Consider the following 16493-nt stretch of genomic DNA (forward strand, 5'->3'; position numbering starts at 1 on the left):
TGTTTGAAAATGATAATGTCCTTCTAAGAATATACCAGTAAAGGTTCTCGGTTTACATTGGGATATCCAAAAGGACATTTTTGCTTACCACACAAATCTTAGTGTCACACCTAAAACGAAACGCGGCATTTTATCAACCATTGCACGGTTGTTCGATTTTATTGGGGCGCTTGGACCGGCGATTATTTGGGCGAAATGTATAATGCAGCAGATCTAACAGGAAAAGCTGATTGACATCCCTACTCTGCCTACACATATCAGTGAATTTTGGGATAAATTTGTGTCTGAACTTACGTTATTGCGTAACATCTCTTTACCACAGCATATCGATATCCGTACTGCAGTCGACATTCAATTATTAGGATTTTCTGATGCGCCGCAGAAAGCCTACGCTGCTACATTGTATTTGCGTGTGGCTTATGAGTCTGGTGAAATCGCCGCATTTTTCTTGTCCTACAAAACCAAGGTTGCACTACTAAAGACCAGTTATCTAGACGCATCGTTATCAATTCCACGTCTAGAGCTCTGTGCGGCCCTGCTTATAGCACAACTGCTTAATCAATTATATGCATCTCTATCAGCTGAAGTAGAAATTTCGAAGGTCCGTGCGTGGACTAACTCTACGATACTTCTTTCATGGCTTAAGACAGAACCAAAAAACTTCAAGATATTTGTCACTAACCGCATAAACAAAATACATACCTTGTTGCCTAAATGCTTGTGGGAATATATGTCTACATCCGACAGATCCTCCTTCTCGTGGTCTTTTGCCTAGTGCCAAGTTGAACTGCTCGCTTCATTGGAACGGTCCATTTGTTCAATTTCCAGAGGAAAAATGGGTACAATCAACATTTTGTGTTATCCCACCGCATGAGTTACCTAAAGCAAAAATCACGTCGGAGATTCCACTGCACGTCAGTATGGATATGGATAATGATAAGTAACTCTTACGTTTTTCCTCATTGACTCGATAACAACGAGCAATTGCGTTTATTTTATTGCGCGATTCTCTAACCTGGCATATAGCAATCCGCCTTGGTGGAAAACTAACGGGATCCGAGCTTGACTATTCGATTATGGTTGCAGTACAAATAACACAACAAACTTACTTTTCTGCATTATTAAAACAATTGCAAGGATTAGATGTTCGGATCACGCATCCGACTATAGCTCAGCTTGCGCCTTTCCTCGATAACCAGGGAGTTATTTGGGTAGGTACGTTACTCTTCATAAGTTAGGAACAGAAACATCCTGTACTACTGCCAGAGATGTCTCATTCGAGCATTCTGTTAATTCGTCATTATAATCTTAGTTTTCTGCATGGAGGCCCAAGATTGATACTCGCCATGCTCTCACGTAAGTTTTGGATTTTATTTGACCGTGATGCAGATCGTCGATTTATTTACACTTGTGTAACATGTACCAAGGTTAAGGCTTTGCACCCTGCTTCAATTATGGGTGATTTATCATCCTATCGTGTTGAATTACATCACCCATTTTTGATGTCGGCATGGATTTCTATTGGCACTTTAACCCGCCAGCAGCACTTCACTTCGGTGGACTGTGGGAAACAGCTATCAAGAGCTATAAATATCATCTGCAGCATGTAATTGGTAACCAAATTTACTGTCTTAGAATTATCTACATTAATCGTGCGTATTGAAGAAATCCTCAATTCAAGACCACTCACACCGATGTCAGTTGACCCCAATGATTTGTGTACATTTATACAAGGTCATTTTTTAATAGGTCAGTCAATTTTTTCATTGACAAAGAAAGGGTTAACGAACGTTTCCATGGACCGATTAGATCGATGGCACTTATTATAAGGTGCCTTATTCGACAATGCTATCAAAAATTTTAAAAATGTTGGACAACTGAATACCTCTTCACCCTGCAAAGCCGCCTCAAATGGTTTCAACAAACACCCAATATGCAAGTTAGCGACCTTGTAATTGTTGAAGCACTCAACCGCCAACCTACTGACTGGCCAATGGAACGTATAACTGCCGTCCATCCATCAGATAATGCGTGTAGTCACTATACGCACGCAAAACAGTATTTTAAAGCGACCAATCGTGAAACTGGTTAAATACCAGTAACAGACTAGCAAAACCTTCCTTATTTTAAGTATTTTATTCCATTCCTAAAATGCACTCCTTTTTGGTATTGAGACCATTTGATAATACAAGTTGTTCTTAGTTTTTTAGGAACCCTACTGTTTATAAAATTCTCTAGTTAAATTTTTTATTGTAAAAAAAAATTATTAGTACTCACTGCCCATCCCTTCCCCTAATCTTGGAAGGACGTCTAGGTCATTCAACGGAGGGTGTAATTTTAGGTACACATTAAAATGGGGTGACACTAGTTTAAAAAATTAAATACAGTAATTGGTATGAGCAAGTCAGTGGATCATAACATACACGTTTGTGATTGTCACAACAGGTATGCCGCTGACACTTTCCAACAAGTTATTATTGTTCTGCAGCCTTCTAAGGGACCGAAGATTCCGCGTTGACAATTTTCCGTAATTTTCACTAAAAACCACCACCTCCACCGTCGTAACAGTATGACGGTGCTGTTGTAAAGACCGGTCACTGCGACGTGTGGCATTGAAAACTAATTCATTCGCACTCAGTTATTCAATCGTTTCAGCCAAATCAATGCCAAATGTTTTGTGACGAGTATTACTTTGTCGCCACAATTGTTCAATTGAGCAACTCATCGGTTACGGTGTTATTTGCCTTCCTTGTGTCTAAAGTTTCACAGTATTCATCACCTCAAAACGGCAGTCGGTAAATATTAAGAATTTTTTGTTTGTTTAAAAGATTATACAGTCCACATATATATAATATATGTATTAGTTAGAAAAGAGAATATTCTGTTATTTATTCATAAGTAATTTGTTCTAATTTTATTTATCAATTTTTACTCTTGTTTGTTTTTTTTTTAACGAAATATCATTTTGTTATTAGTTGTACATGCGTTGTTTTGATTTACTATATTATAAGGTTCAAATACCAAATCTTATATTTTCTTTTCCTTCCGCAAAGGCATGGTCATACTATTTATTAGTTAAAACAAAAGGGTTACAAAAACGAAAATTGTCGATTTTTGAAAACATTTTTTTTCTGTTTTATCAATAAATTGAAAATATGGTTCTATTAACAAAAATTATAGTTTAGGTTTTTTTATATTTAAAAGGAATAAAAAAATTTATTAAAGTATATGTTACTGTAGAGATTTTTTAATTAAATACTTTTTTCCTTTATAAAAGTTCAAGATTTAACCAAGAAAATGAATGTTATCCTGAATGAATCAACATATGTGTTATAAATAACTGGAATAATACATTTTTTGATATGTCGGAATACATTTAATTCTCCCACAGTCTAAGTATATCTAAGATAACAATTAAACATCCAATTTCTATATTTTTGTTATTCGTTATAAAGTACTGAACCTTGTATGTACCATAAAAAAAATCTTTAGCCCTTAATATTTTCTGGAATAATTCATGTGGATCTAATCTAGTCATTTCATATTTTCCCTGTAAACAAAATCAATCAATAAAAAAATCAATTATTGATTTTTAAAAATGTAGAGATATAGTAGTACTTCTATAACTATAAGTATACATCTACATTTTTTAAGTGGCATGATTTAGTGTAATCATTAAATGATGTGAATAATTTTATTCACTATGAAAACTTACAGGTTTTATAGGACAATTATAATTACTAATGTTCATACTATCCAAAGTAAGTTTCCATCCATCTCTTAACATAAATTTAGTGGTGCTACATGCTTTTTTTGTAGTATAAACGAACGCGTTATTTGTCCATCCTCCTATTTTGTTAAAAACAGCCATGTTGATATTTGACTATGAAAAAAATTGAATGTTTTCCTTATTATGTTAAAAAAAACATTTTATTTTTATAAAAAAAAAAAATGTATGCTAACATTTAAAGAATCGTCAAATGGAACCGTATAGTTGATATTTCCAGTCAATATTACTTTCGTATTTGAAACTTTTGAAACGTGCAGGTTTATATCAATCAAATAATTTTTACTTGTATTACAATTAAAAGCTGCTATTATCTTCAATTTATATTCACCCTTAATAAAATTAACATCAATAAATTAATATTTTTATTTATTAGTCTATTACACTCGTTTACAAAATAATACATTTCTTCACAAACTTTTGTGCTAATTTTAAGTTTGCATTTAAATTTTTTCTATACCCTCAAATTTTTGATATATTTAGTAAAAACGAGTAATCGCTCATAAAATTTGTTTTTTTGTTTTTTTATCATAACTCATTCAGTTATTTACAGAATAAAAATTATTAAAATTTTTTTTTGGTTATCTTTAGTTACATATTATTCTTAAATTATTAACTATGTAATACTTTTTAATTTCATCTCTTATACCTTGTAAGGTTGTCAACTTTGATTTTTCAAATAAGAACATATGTTTTGAATTTTATGAAATATTTGAGATTACAATTTAATAGTAAATGGCATTTGAATTTTTAATAAAACTTTATTTGTATATTGGATATAAAAGTTTTAAGTTTCAAATTTTTTAGTTAATATACATGTATAATACATGAAGGATTACAAATACAGGTAGCTAATTGAATTTCTATGACATCGCTATCACAACCACGGAGCCTTTATTGTCAATTATGACTATAAATAGATATGCTTTCTGTATTGCAAGTTAGTGCATTTATAAACTCACAACAATGTGCCTTTACTACCATTGATAATAATACTAAATCCTATTTGTAATCCCTCGTGTTTTACACTTGTACAATATCTCAAAAATTTGAAACTTTAAAATTTTATATCTAATATACAACAAAAGTTTTATTAAAAATTTAAATGCATATTAACTATTAAATTAAAAACTGAAACATTTTATTAAATTCAAAATTTGTGTTCCCATTTAAAAAAACATAGTTGACACCCTTACAAGGCATAAGGAATGAACTTTAAAAGTAATATTTAGCTAATAATTCAAGAATAATACATAATTAAAGGTAATAAAAAAAAAATTTTAATTACTTTTATTCTGTAAATAATTGAATGGGTTATGATAAAATAATTACTCTGTATATATTTACGTAATATTATAATTTTTAAAAGGATATAGAAGTGATTTAGAGCTACATGAACATTTTTTTTGTGTTTAAAATACTTTGTATGAATGAAATAATTTTTTAAAAATAATTAATTAACAATTTTGTCAATTACTCACAGCTGGAAGATTAGGTCGAAAAAGTTGTTCATTGCGTATATTTTTTATCGTCATAATAAATGCAACAAAAATGATTATAAATAAACTATAATATTTTGATTCAAACATGTTACTGGAAAAATGTCAATTCTAATTTATTTTATTTTTATAACTACAAATTTATAATTAACGTGTATACTTAAATTTAACTAATAAATCTATTGCAATCATTTTGAGTATATATTTTCAATCATTTTTATTTTATACTTTACATACTTTCACTTTAATGTGATTTTAATACTGCTTACAATAATAATAATATTTTATGAACATGAAAAAATGCAATTTTAATAAGCTCTTATATTATAACATAATTATAATAATTTGTTTGCTGATTGTCGAATGGTACTACTGAATGTCATTTTTATAAATACGCCTATGTAATTATTTTTACAAGTATACAGACATAATTGACAACGTTTATAACTTTTGATACAATTATCATTTTGTTTAAATTATATTTTTTAAATAATTATAGTTCTTTTAGGCTAGGTTAAAAGCATATTTTTTTTAATTTATTACTAAGGCTACTTTTACTTTGAAATATTTTATATTATTAAATTTAAATATTTATTTTAAAGGAAGTTAACATTTTTCATAAATGGAATTAATAAACCTCATACCCTCAAACGAAGACAGAATGGTGTTAGCTTCGGTAGTAAGTATTAATTTTTGTGTTTTTTTTTATTTACGTATATCTTATTACTTAAGTACGGGGTATTTCGTAATTTCGAAAAGAAATAATTTTTTATGTTTTACCACTTGGGGATCAATTGTCGGTAACATTTCGAGGTTATGTTATAGTGATCGAACCAGTTATACGGTGCGACAATATATGGTGGTAATATATGTTATTTGATATCAGCATTAGTTGTTTAGTTAGTGACGGTCGTTAATTTACGAGAGTTAATTAAAATCTAAATCGTGTATAATTGTATTTCAAGAGTTTATAATGGCTACTGACGTTTTAACAAATTTATTAAAAGCATTAAAAGCACGAAATCAAATGGTGTCGACAATGGAGAAAGTGCGTTCCGTGTTATGCCGTATTTGACATAGACTATAAATGTATTTGATGATAAAGGCGACATTGCTGCACTAAATTAGCAGCAGATTGGTCGACTAATATTAATACATCCAGAATTTTTCATAGTTGGCCTGAAGGATTTAAATTACAACTTTCCAGACAAACAGTCGGGCCTGTAAATAACTGGTATTTGGGTAATTTGATAGCAATTACTACTTGTACTGACTTTGAAAGGGCTTTCTAAGATACTTTTGTTGTTAAAGCTAGTTTAGCACAGAGATTTGTCCTTATGCAATAATGTGTACAATCTAAAATGAAAACTGTGACTGCATATTTCCATAGAAAAGTAAAATTTTGTAATACTGTTGGACTAACGTTTGAAGATACCCGTGATTACTTTTTACTGGGACTAGCATCAGATGAATAGCTAGTACACTGATATGGAAAAGTCATAGTAATAATAATGAATTATTAAAGGATATTAAAACTATTGAAAGAATATAAGATGGTCGACAGGAATAGCATAACAATGTTTATAGTAGAACGAGCACACATTTTACACATTTTAATAAGTTGAATAGGGTGCAAAACAGAACAGGTGAGCAAGTGCAGACTCAGAACAAAAATGTAACTAAACACAGGTAAAATACTACAAAACCAGCCAGATAGACTGAAAAATGTCGCAGAAAGTCCACTGAAGTTGTGTATTTTAAGTGTAATCAATCAGAACATATTAGCCGTGATTGTCCAACGATTAGACGAACAATTATTTGTTTTCGGTGTGACAAAGCGGACACATGACAGTGACAATACAACGAAGTAAAGCCATTTAGTTCAAGTTATATTGAGAGAAAGGTAAGATATAATAATGTTAATTTAGTGAAATCTGATGAACAATCAACAGTAATTCAAATGTTGCATGTGAAGGATGCAAAAATCAATAATAAGTGTAATATTGTTTGTCTATTGGACTCTGGATCCACAAGCCAATTCATCCGTATGATGTTCGGGTTAACTAATGCACCATTAGAGTTTGACAGAACGATGGACCGAACAATGGGTGAATTGAAAAATAAAATAATTGTCAATTATTTTGATGATTATTTTATACCGGCCATTAATTGGGAAGATATGAAAAATAAACAATAACAGACGTTCATAACACTACAAAAAGTAGGACTCACTTTGCGACCGAGTAAGTGTGTGTTCTGTGCGACGAGAATTCGACTTTCTTGGCTAAGTTGATTTATGGGTCTTGTAAGTTTATTCAGGCACTTCTAGCCTAATTTTGCGAATTTGGCTAGACCAATTACAGACTTGTTGAAGAAAGGCAATAAATTCCATTGGAAAGAGAAATAAACAGCGGCATTTAGTAAACTAAAGACAGCTTTAACAAAACAACCTGTATTACGCCTGTTTGACGCAAATAAATATAAAGCGTTGATGACAACAATGACATGCACTTGATTAGTAAGAAGACAAATGGGGCGGAAATGAAATATCATTACAGTATACTAGAATTGATGGAAATTGTATCTTTCGTTTATGGTTGATTGGTATTTATACCGCGGTAATTACTGTTTGTCAAGCACTTATTTATATGATCGCAATGTGGACGTCAAAACCCCAGATCGCGCGATGGTTTGACCTGATTCAGGAATATGACATACAGGTACAACACAAACCTGGCTCGAGTATAGGCCATGTGGACGCGTTAAGTCATGCCCCAGTCGAAGAACCGTCTGACACGATTTAATTAATAAACGTTTGGGTGTGCTTGTTGCTATGTCGGATCAGAAGTATATCTGTTGTGTACAACCAAGTGATGCTGAGTTGTCCAGTATAATTAGTGCCGAAGAAAATAACACTTATAATAATAAATTACGTCAAAACTACGAGCTACGAAATTGTATTTTGTATAGAAGGGTGTAAATTCGTAGAAAAGATTATATATATATTATATTTTGTTTATGGTGCCGAATAATCTACGTAAGAGATTATCTATACGTTTCCACGATTGCGGCATTACGTGACTAGGCACATACGTTTCTGCCCCGAATGTACGCTTCACAAGGTATATTGTAGTGAAGTAACGGGTCAGTTACATCCTATTCTACAAGGAGAACGCCCGTTTAATACAGTTAATACCGATCATTTGGAACTATTTCCACGCAGCACTAGGGAGAATCAACATCTCCTAGTACTCATAGATGATCTGACAAAATTTGTTAAATTATACCCCTCACGGACGATTAATGCCAAAAAGGTAATAACACGACTTTATGATTTTATGTACACATATGGTCTGTTGAGTTGGCTTATTATAGACTGAGAAAGTATATTTACTTCAAAAGATTTCACTAGATTTTGTCAAAATCAAGCTATCAAACACCATTTAGTCGCCGTTCGTCATCCACAACGGACAAGTTGAACGCGCCAATGCCACAATTCTGTCAGTCATCAGCACAGCGATAAAAAACGTGATATTATGGGATATCGACTTACATAAAATGATTTTTTGTTTAAATACTGTGGAAAATGCTACCACTTAAGTATCATCATTCCAAGCAATATATGGATTTGAAGCAGGCCTACCTGGAGGTGTTCTCGATACTATAGTTGACGTGAAGAAAAAATATACACATCCTAAGGTAGTCCAAGAAGAGATTCGACAAAAGATTGCAGACAGTTATGACAAGTGGCAATTGTGCCATGATATACATCATCACCATAAAGAGTTGGAAGCAAGAACGATTGTACTCCTTAGATGTCTCCCCCTCAACAAAAGAACCAAAGAAACTGCAAACTAAATTCCGTGAACCATTAGTGGTCATAGAGAGCCGCCTTGGGGACACAAATCAAGTAGTTGACGTTGAAGAAACAGTGAACCGTCGATATGCCACCAAAGCGCATATATTACAGCTCAAGTTATTTGGTAAACCACCTACAGAAAAAGATGTAAGCGGTACTAGTGACGAGGAGAGCGATTCCTTGCCTATATTTAGTAAGAGGTGTTTTTTATTTGGTCAATTTTGAATAATCTTTGGTAGTGGTTTAAAAGATTTTTGTATACTGTGAAAGATCTCTCTACATCAACTGATGTATAGGAGCATCTTTGTAAAAATTGATATCATTAAGATTTAAATCTTCAGATATACCTTCCATGTCAGTACTCGTTCCACAAATAATTTTATATATTTGCTTTAATGTAGTTAAACCGATATTTTTGTTAAATACAGCTTCGAATATTTTATATATATATTTTCCATTATCATCCTGAGCTCCTTATAACTGATTTTGAACTTAATTTACAATACCTAAAGTTCCTCTAATGACATATTTTGTTTTTTTAATTTTAAAATTGAATCTGACTGAATTGAAATTTGACTTAATGTATACCAAATTACTTTTAACACATTTTTGCACGATTTTTATACAAAGATCTTCTTCTGAGTCTAACATATTAACAATTTCACAGATTTTTTCATAATGTTCACTATAGAAAATTGCAGCATTTATTTGTGTACACCAACAAATTACAACAGGTTCTGGATGCAATGGAATTTCTAATGCTTGATTATTAAGTATCTTAATGCGTGATAGTGTTTTTTTACAATTTTTTTTTTAAATTTAATACAATATTGTCTATTGTACAAAATGTGCCACGCAACTCTTCGGAAACTCTATGGAAGCCATGCGTGGTGCATGTAATGTGTATCATTTTTGAATATAAAACACTGAGCGATTTTCTACACTTGATCATATAGAGTGCGGCATTTGATAGAAGCAATAGAACCTCGTCGTGTTTGATTCCATCAGGCCATAAAATGTTAAATGATTTATCAATAAATTTACTAAGAGTTGAGTATTGGTTTTATCTAATGCCTTAGTAATCAGAAGAAATATTTCACCAAATTCATTTTATTCCAAAGTACCTATAATGACATTAGCAATGTAACGTCCCTCTATATCTGTAGTTTTATCCACTGATATCCAAATTTTTTTAATAAATGCGTCCTCTGATGTTTTTTATCATTTCTTCATAGCAGTCGTCAACATAAAACTTTCGAAGTGTCGATTCATTGGCAATATCTTTTTGCATATAAGTACTTAAAAAATATTACTTAATTTGTGAAATGAAATATTAGCCGATATCACACATCTGCATAAATCCTTATTAAAAGTCGACTTTATGAAAGGTTGTTATCAGTTGTAAACAGTTTTTTGTTTTTTTATTTTATTGACGTTCTTAGCTCGCTGATGTTTGTCTGTTCTAATATGCTGGGTAATACTAGATCGTCTTACAAAATCAAATTTTATTACACAAAGTTTGCGCAATAAGACTATATTAACAATAGTAAACACATTTTCACCGAACTCTAAAACAATAGATATTAGACACAACGATAACCTTTGTTTGTCTTTAGGCATAGTTATTTAATTAAAAAAAACAACTGAAATTGAAGTATAATTTTTTTTTTTGGCTTAATTTATTATTATGAAATTTTAACCAACAAATATATAATTTTATAAGGATTTATAAACTTTAAACTTTGTGCATTTTGAGTAAATATAAAGCAAAAAAAAATTTATTAATACAGGAAAATCTTGAAGATTATCAACAAATATGGTTTATATGTATACTTTTCTCATATTATTTTACTTTAAAATAACTGAGTAATGATATAATATAGTTTTACATATTTTTTAACTATAAATACGATGGTGTATTTTTATTTTTCCTATACCAATTGTATAATGAATTATTTATCATTATTTATATACAGAGTGTTCACTTAGTTTAAATTGACTTTAAAACAAATTGTATCAGTAAAATATTTTATGAAGATTGATTGAAATTGTTATATTGTCTAAATATATTGCATAATTACTTCACTTCAACAGAAAAAAAAATGATTATTATGAGACTACTATAATATTTTCCACATAGTAATTTTGATATTATGCTTAGACAAAAAAAAATTAATTGAAAAATATTTTTATCTACACAACTTCAACACATTAAGCATTTTTTTACAAATATATACGAATTAAATCCAAAGTGCTACTCGTCCTCCAAAAAAAAACAAATTACGTTATAGTATAAAAGCTAATAAACAATTTGTATTTTTTCCTGTTCAAAAAATATATACAAATATTGTTATGCATTATTAAAATAACATTTTAGCAAAAATGAGCTTCATGAAATAATGTAAATAATTTTTATTTCATATTTTTAATAATTATACATATAATCAAAAACAAAATTAATTCTGAAAATTTCCGCTGAAATATGATTACAATAGTTTTGTATAAAAATATATTATTACAAACATTTTAATAAAATACTAAAATGAATTGAAATAGTTTTTTTATTTGTGTGAAGTTAAATTTAAGTACAAACGTTTATTATAAGGTTATAATTTATTAAACAAAAAGATTGAAAAGAAAAATTGATCATTATCATGTTTAAAATAAAACATTTCACTTCATTTACAATCATTTTCGTTATTTTTATTATGATGATAAAAAATATAAACAGTGAACAACTTTTTCGGCCTAATCTTCCAGTTGTAAGTAATTAACAAACATTTTATAATAATAATGACTAAGAACTATATCATCTATAGAAATCTGAGTATGTTAAGCGTTTGAATACAAAAAACACTTTCAAGTTAACTCTAAAAATTTTTATATTTTCTTTTAAAAGTTATCATTCCCAGCGAAAATCAAAATTTATTTTCGCTGGTATAATAGTTATAAATATCACATTGATAATTTATAAAATTAAATTTATAATATTATATAGAGTGGAACAGATCTAACTGACAACTCATATAACTCATATAACGTAATAAGTATTTACTTCCATACTTTACATAATATGGACTAACATTTGATACCTTAGGAAAATTGTAAAAAATCAAAATTTAACAAACATCAAAATGCTGTATAAACGTAACTATCGAATTAAAATAAGAGTTTTTGGTATTAAATTTTTTCTTTAAAACTATCTATAAAATGGCTATCTTCAAATCTTAAACAAAATTTTAATAAAAAATTAATTTTTTAAATATTTTTTGTAATTCCGAAAAATAACATAAAACATTTATAGTAAAAATTGATTAAAAAAAAAAAGTATAAAATATTATGTATATTATAATTTATATGAGTTGTTAGTTAGATCTGTTTCATTCTGTATATATACTAGTTCCACTTAGCTGGGGATCTGCCCCACATCTAGAGCACTGCGTGCCACACGCATATAGGACACGTCCTTAAGGTTAAATCATAGATTCCGGTAAAAGTACCCGGCTATCTGGGCACGATAAGTTTTCGCCCAGGTCCACAATATTGATCATTCATTTAATTTTCAATAATACATTTTTAAAAACCTAGTCCACGCCAATAACAACGGAGTGGTTATTCTTCATAAATAGTCATTTAAACTGAAATATGAAATCTAAAACTTGTGTACTATCAGTTGTATTTATTTTATATACATCTCACACAAATGTCATAAATATGTCAACTAAATTAACTTCACTAAAGATGTCTTTCTTTCAAATGAGAATGATTATTTTACACTTATCAAATCTTTTTGTTTTATGTAAAAATAGGGAATATAAATTTGTCAATTCTATTTTAAAATAAATAAGTCATATATACAATTGTAAAAGAAAATAACAAACCAACGTACTTTATGCATCAGTATTTGTTATACAGAGTGTTCAAAAAGTAAGGAAACGGGTCAATTCTTACAAAAATGAGAACAATAAAATCCGTTTCTTTACTTATTGAACACTCTATACATTGTTTGGATAACTTATCAATAAAAATAGCCTTGTTAAAACTGACAATGAGCTCAAGGGGAAAACAAATCTTATTTTTGCATGAGAAATCCCTTAGTGACCAGTCTGTTCGAATGTGCTCTCATATTATGCTATACCTATTATTGTTCGTCTTATGTATAGTGTCAAACATTAAAACAATATTGTGTTAACTTTTTCTTATAATTTTTCTTATATAAAATATTCTCAATTTATATTGTTTTTTTGGTAACTTTCTATTTTATAAAGTGTGTCTAAGTGTCCTCAAGTTACTATCGTCAGGAAAACATCGATACTCGAAGTAGCCGATTATTGACAGGAAATAAATGTTCAGTAGTTTAAACTCAAGTATTTAACCTCATCCTACTAATTCTACACAGAACCTGGGACACTGTTTCTGATATAACAGATCGTACTCTAAAAATCCTAGACTCACCCAATTCCTCATTTCTTTCATCTTTTCATTATCTTCTCTTTTTATTATTTTTAGAGTTACGATAATAGGCTCAATAGTAAAGTGGCATTTGGTTCCGAGGACATCATAATAATAATTCAATTTTAACATTATTTTTGATATCAACAATATTAACAAAATTGTGTTACAAAGTCATAGACTATAATTTGTTACTATAACAAAGAATTTTATATTCATGTCAAACTCCAATGAATTAATAATACTCTAAATATCGAAACCAAATATACTGTAGTATTAGTACCCGAAAAAATACAGATGACTAGAAAAACATATCCTACAACTTAATATCTTTAATGTTTGATGTCTTATTATTTGAATACAAAAATAAAATACAATTGTGTATTCAAAACATATTTAATAATAACTTTAAGAATACTTTACAATTAATAAACTGCAATTTATAAATACCCTATTTTAAATAAACAAAATAATTTTATTTATATTTGAGTATTTATTTATATAAATGTGTGCATTACAATTATTGCAATAGCACATACAAAATAAAAATTTTTAGACATTGTAAAGTAATTATTCCAACATTGGTTGTTTTTCAATGTTTTATTAATAATATTTAAATATACATATTTATTATCATCGCAATAAAATTATTCCTTAGAGCAATTGAACAAAAAAATAATAATATACGTATTGTAATCATATAACCCACTCAATTACTTACAGAATAATAATAATTTAAAATTTTTTTTTTATTATTATCTTTAGTTACACATTATTCTTGAATTATTAACTATGTAATACTTTTTAAGTTCATCCCTTATGCCTGGTAAGGGTGTCAACTTTGTTTTTTTAAATGGTAACACATATTTTTAATTTAATAAAATGTTTGAGTTTTTAATTTAATAGTAAATGGCATTTGAATTTTTAGTCTAACTTAATTTGTTTATTAGATATAAACATTTAAAGTTTCAAATTTTTGAGTTAATATATAGGTATAATACATAAGGGATTACAAATACAGGTAGCTAATTGATTTTTTATGACATCGATATTAGCAGGTACACAGCATTGTTATTATCAATGATAGTAAGGTACATTGTTGTGAGTTTATAAATACACTAACTGACAATACAAAAAGTATATCTATTGATAGTCATAATTTATAATAAACAATCCGTGAATGTGATAGCAATTTCATAAAAAACCAATTAGCTACCTGTATTTGTAATCCCTTGTGTATTATACCTATATATTAACTCAAAAATTTGAAACTTTAAATGTTTATATCTAATAAACAAATTAAGTTTTATTAAAAATTCAAATGCCATTTATTATTGAATTAAAAACTCAAACATTTTATTAAATTAAAAATATGTGTTACCATTTAAAAAAACAAAGTTGACACCCTTACCAGGCATAAGGGATGAACTTAAAAAGTATTACATAGTTAATAATTCAAGAATAATGTGTAACTAAAGATAATAATAAAAAAAAAATTTTAAATTATTATTATTCTGTAAGTAATTGAGTGAGTTATAATAAAAAAATCACCCTGTATATCCTATTGAAAAAAAAATAAAAATTTCAGCTAAACTTTTTAATTTTCACCAAAATTATTTCTTTTTGTTTCCATCAATATTAGAACATTTATTTAGATATTATTCAATATTTATGACAAATATTTAAAAAAGAACTACTAATTTCGTTTTCTTCTTTTTTTGTATTATATTTATGTTAGACTATTTAATTCTCATTATAGCGTATTTTTAAATTATAACTATTTTTAAAGCATTATAAATTTTTACTAGGGTGAATTTAAAATAAAAGTTAAAGCAGCATTTAAGTTTAATGAAAGCATAAACTATTTAATAGACATAAATCTTCATGCGACTAAAACTTCAACATCAAGAGCAGTATTAACTGGAAATATCAATAATAAAATCCCATTTGACGATTCATTAAACGTAAGAATTCTTGGAAAGTATTTAAAAAAAAATTATTTAATACATTTTTTAATTTATAGTCAAATGTAAATATGGCTGTTTTAAGTAAAATTGGAGGGTGGAAGAGTAATGCATTTGTTTATTCAACTAAAAATGCTTGTAGCATTTCGAAAAAATTGTTAGGAGAGGGTTGGAACTTTACTATGAACCATTTAAATATTAGTGATTATGATTGTCCTGTAAAACTAGTAAGTTAATTGTTTAATTACCATACTAACTAACTTTTAAAAATATCAGCAAATTTTTAGGGAAATTATAAAATGACAAATTTGGATCCAATAGAAGTTTTTGAAAGAACAGTACTTAAGGCGAAACAATTCTTTTATGGTTCATACAAGATCAATTTATTTTTTACAAAAAAGAGTGGATTTGAAGTTGGCAGTTTTGTTATTATTTTAGATATATTGAGACCATGGGAAGATTGAGCATTACTTAAAATTATTTTTACCTTAAATTTTTTCTTAAACTTTATATCTTATGTATATGTTAATTATTATATAACTTAATTCAAAACATTAATTTATATACCTTTTATTTGTTTATTAGTGCAATTATTAGAACGAATTCAATTGTTTATTTGAATAATAATTTTAATCGATGTATCCATGGTGACGTAGTATAATTAATAATGATTTACATGCCTTATTAATTATATAAACAAATTTTCATTTAGTTATTTAATTAATAGTAACCTTTATTAAAAGCATTAATACTATATATTCAGTTATTATAATTGTAAGTTATTTTTAAGATAATACCTTTAAAATTATTAGTAATTATATTGCAAGCGGGCTTTTAGATTAGTAATTCGGCCTGTAACAACAACGTGGTTTGCCACTTACATAACGACTAGCTAGAGTAGCAAGGGTCGCCACCACCTAGGCGAGGTGTCA

At 28.5% G+C, this 16493-nt stretch overlaps 2 protein-coding genes across 3 annotated transcripts; one reads left to right on the plus strand and one right to left on the minus strand.

The window, feature by feature from the left end:
• The first annotated feature begins 2733 nt into the window (after nt 1-2733).
• On the plus strand, nt 2734-16233 carry LOC126902211 (uncharacterized). 2 transcript variants are annotated; one of them, XM_050679253.1, is made up of 5 exons: nt 2734-2795; nt 5889-5965; nt 15406-15561; nt 15621-15788; nt 15849-16233. In XM_050679253.1, the coding sequence occupies exons 2-5, from the start codon at nt 5909-5911 to the stop codon at nt 16023-16025; spliced, it is 558 nt and encodes a 185-aa protein (XP_050535210.1). In that variant the 5' UTR covers nt 2734-2795; nt 5889-5908; the 3' UTR covers nt 16026-16233. The 2 variants fall into 2 exon arrangements, with proteins under 2 accessions (XP_050535210.1, XP_050535209.1); XM_050679252.1 differs by lacking the exons at nt 2734-2795; nt 5889-5965 and adding an exon at nt 11766-11907.
• LOC126902213 (uncharacterized) lies at nt 3294-5403 on the minus strand. The gene is made up of 4 exons (XM_050679254.1): nt 5269-5403; nt 3964-4119; nt 3716-3883; nt 3294-3550 (listed from the first exon to the last, which is right to left on the minus strand). Exons 1-4 carry the CDS (start codon nt 5374-5376, stop codon nt 3377-3379), a joined length of 606 nt encoding a protein of 201 aa, XP_050535211.1. The 5' UTR covers nt 5377-5403; the 3' UTR covers nt 3294-3376.
• Nucleotides 16234-16493: the final 260 nt, after the last annotated feature.

This window comes from Daktulosphaira vitifoliae, unplaced genomic scaffold (genome assembly GCF_025091365.1).
Source record: "Daktulosphaira vitifoliae isolate Bord-2020 unplaced genomic scaffold, ASM2509136v1 Scaffold_3, whole genome shotgun sequence".
NCBI lineage: Eukaryota > Metazoa > Arthropoda > Insecta > Hemiptera > Phylloxeridae > Daktulosphaira > Daktulosphaira vitifoliae.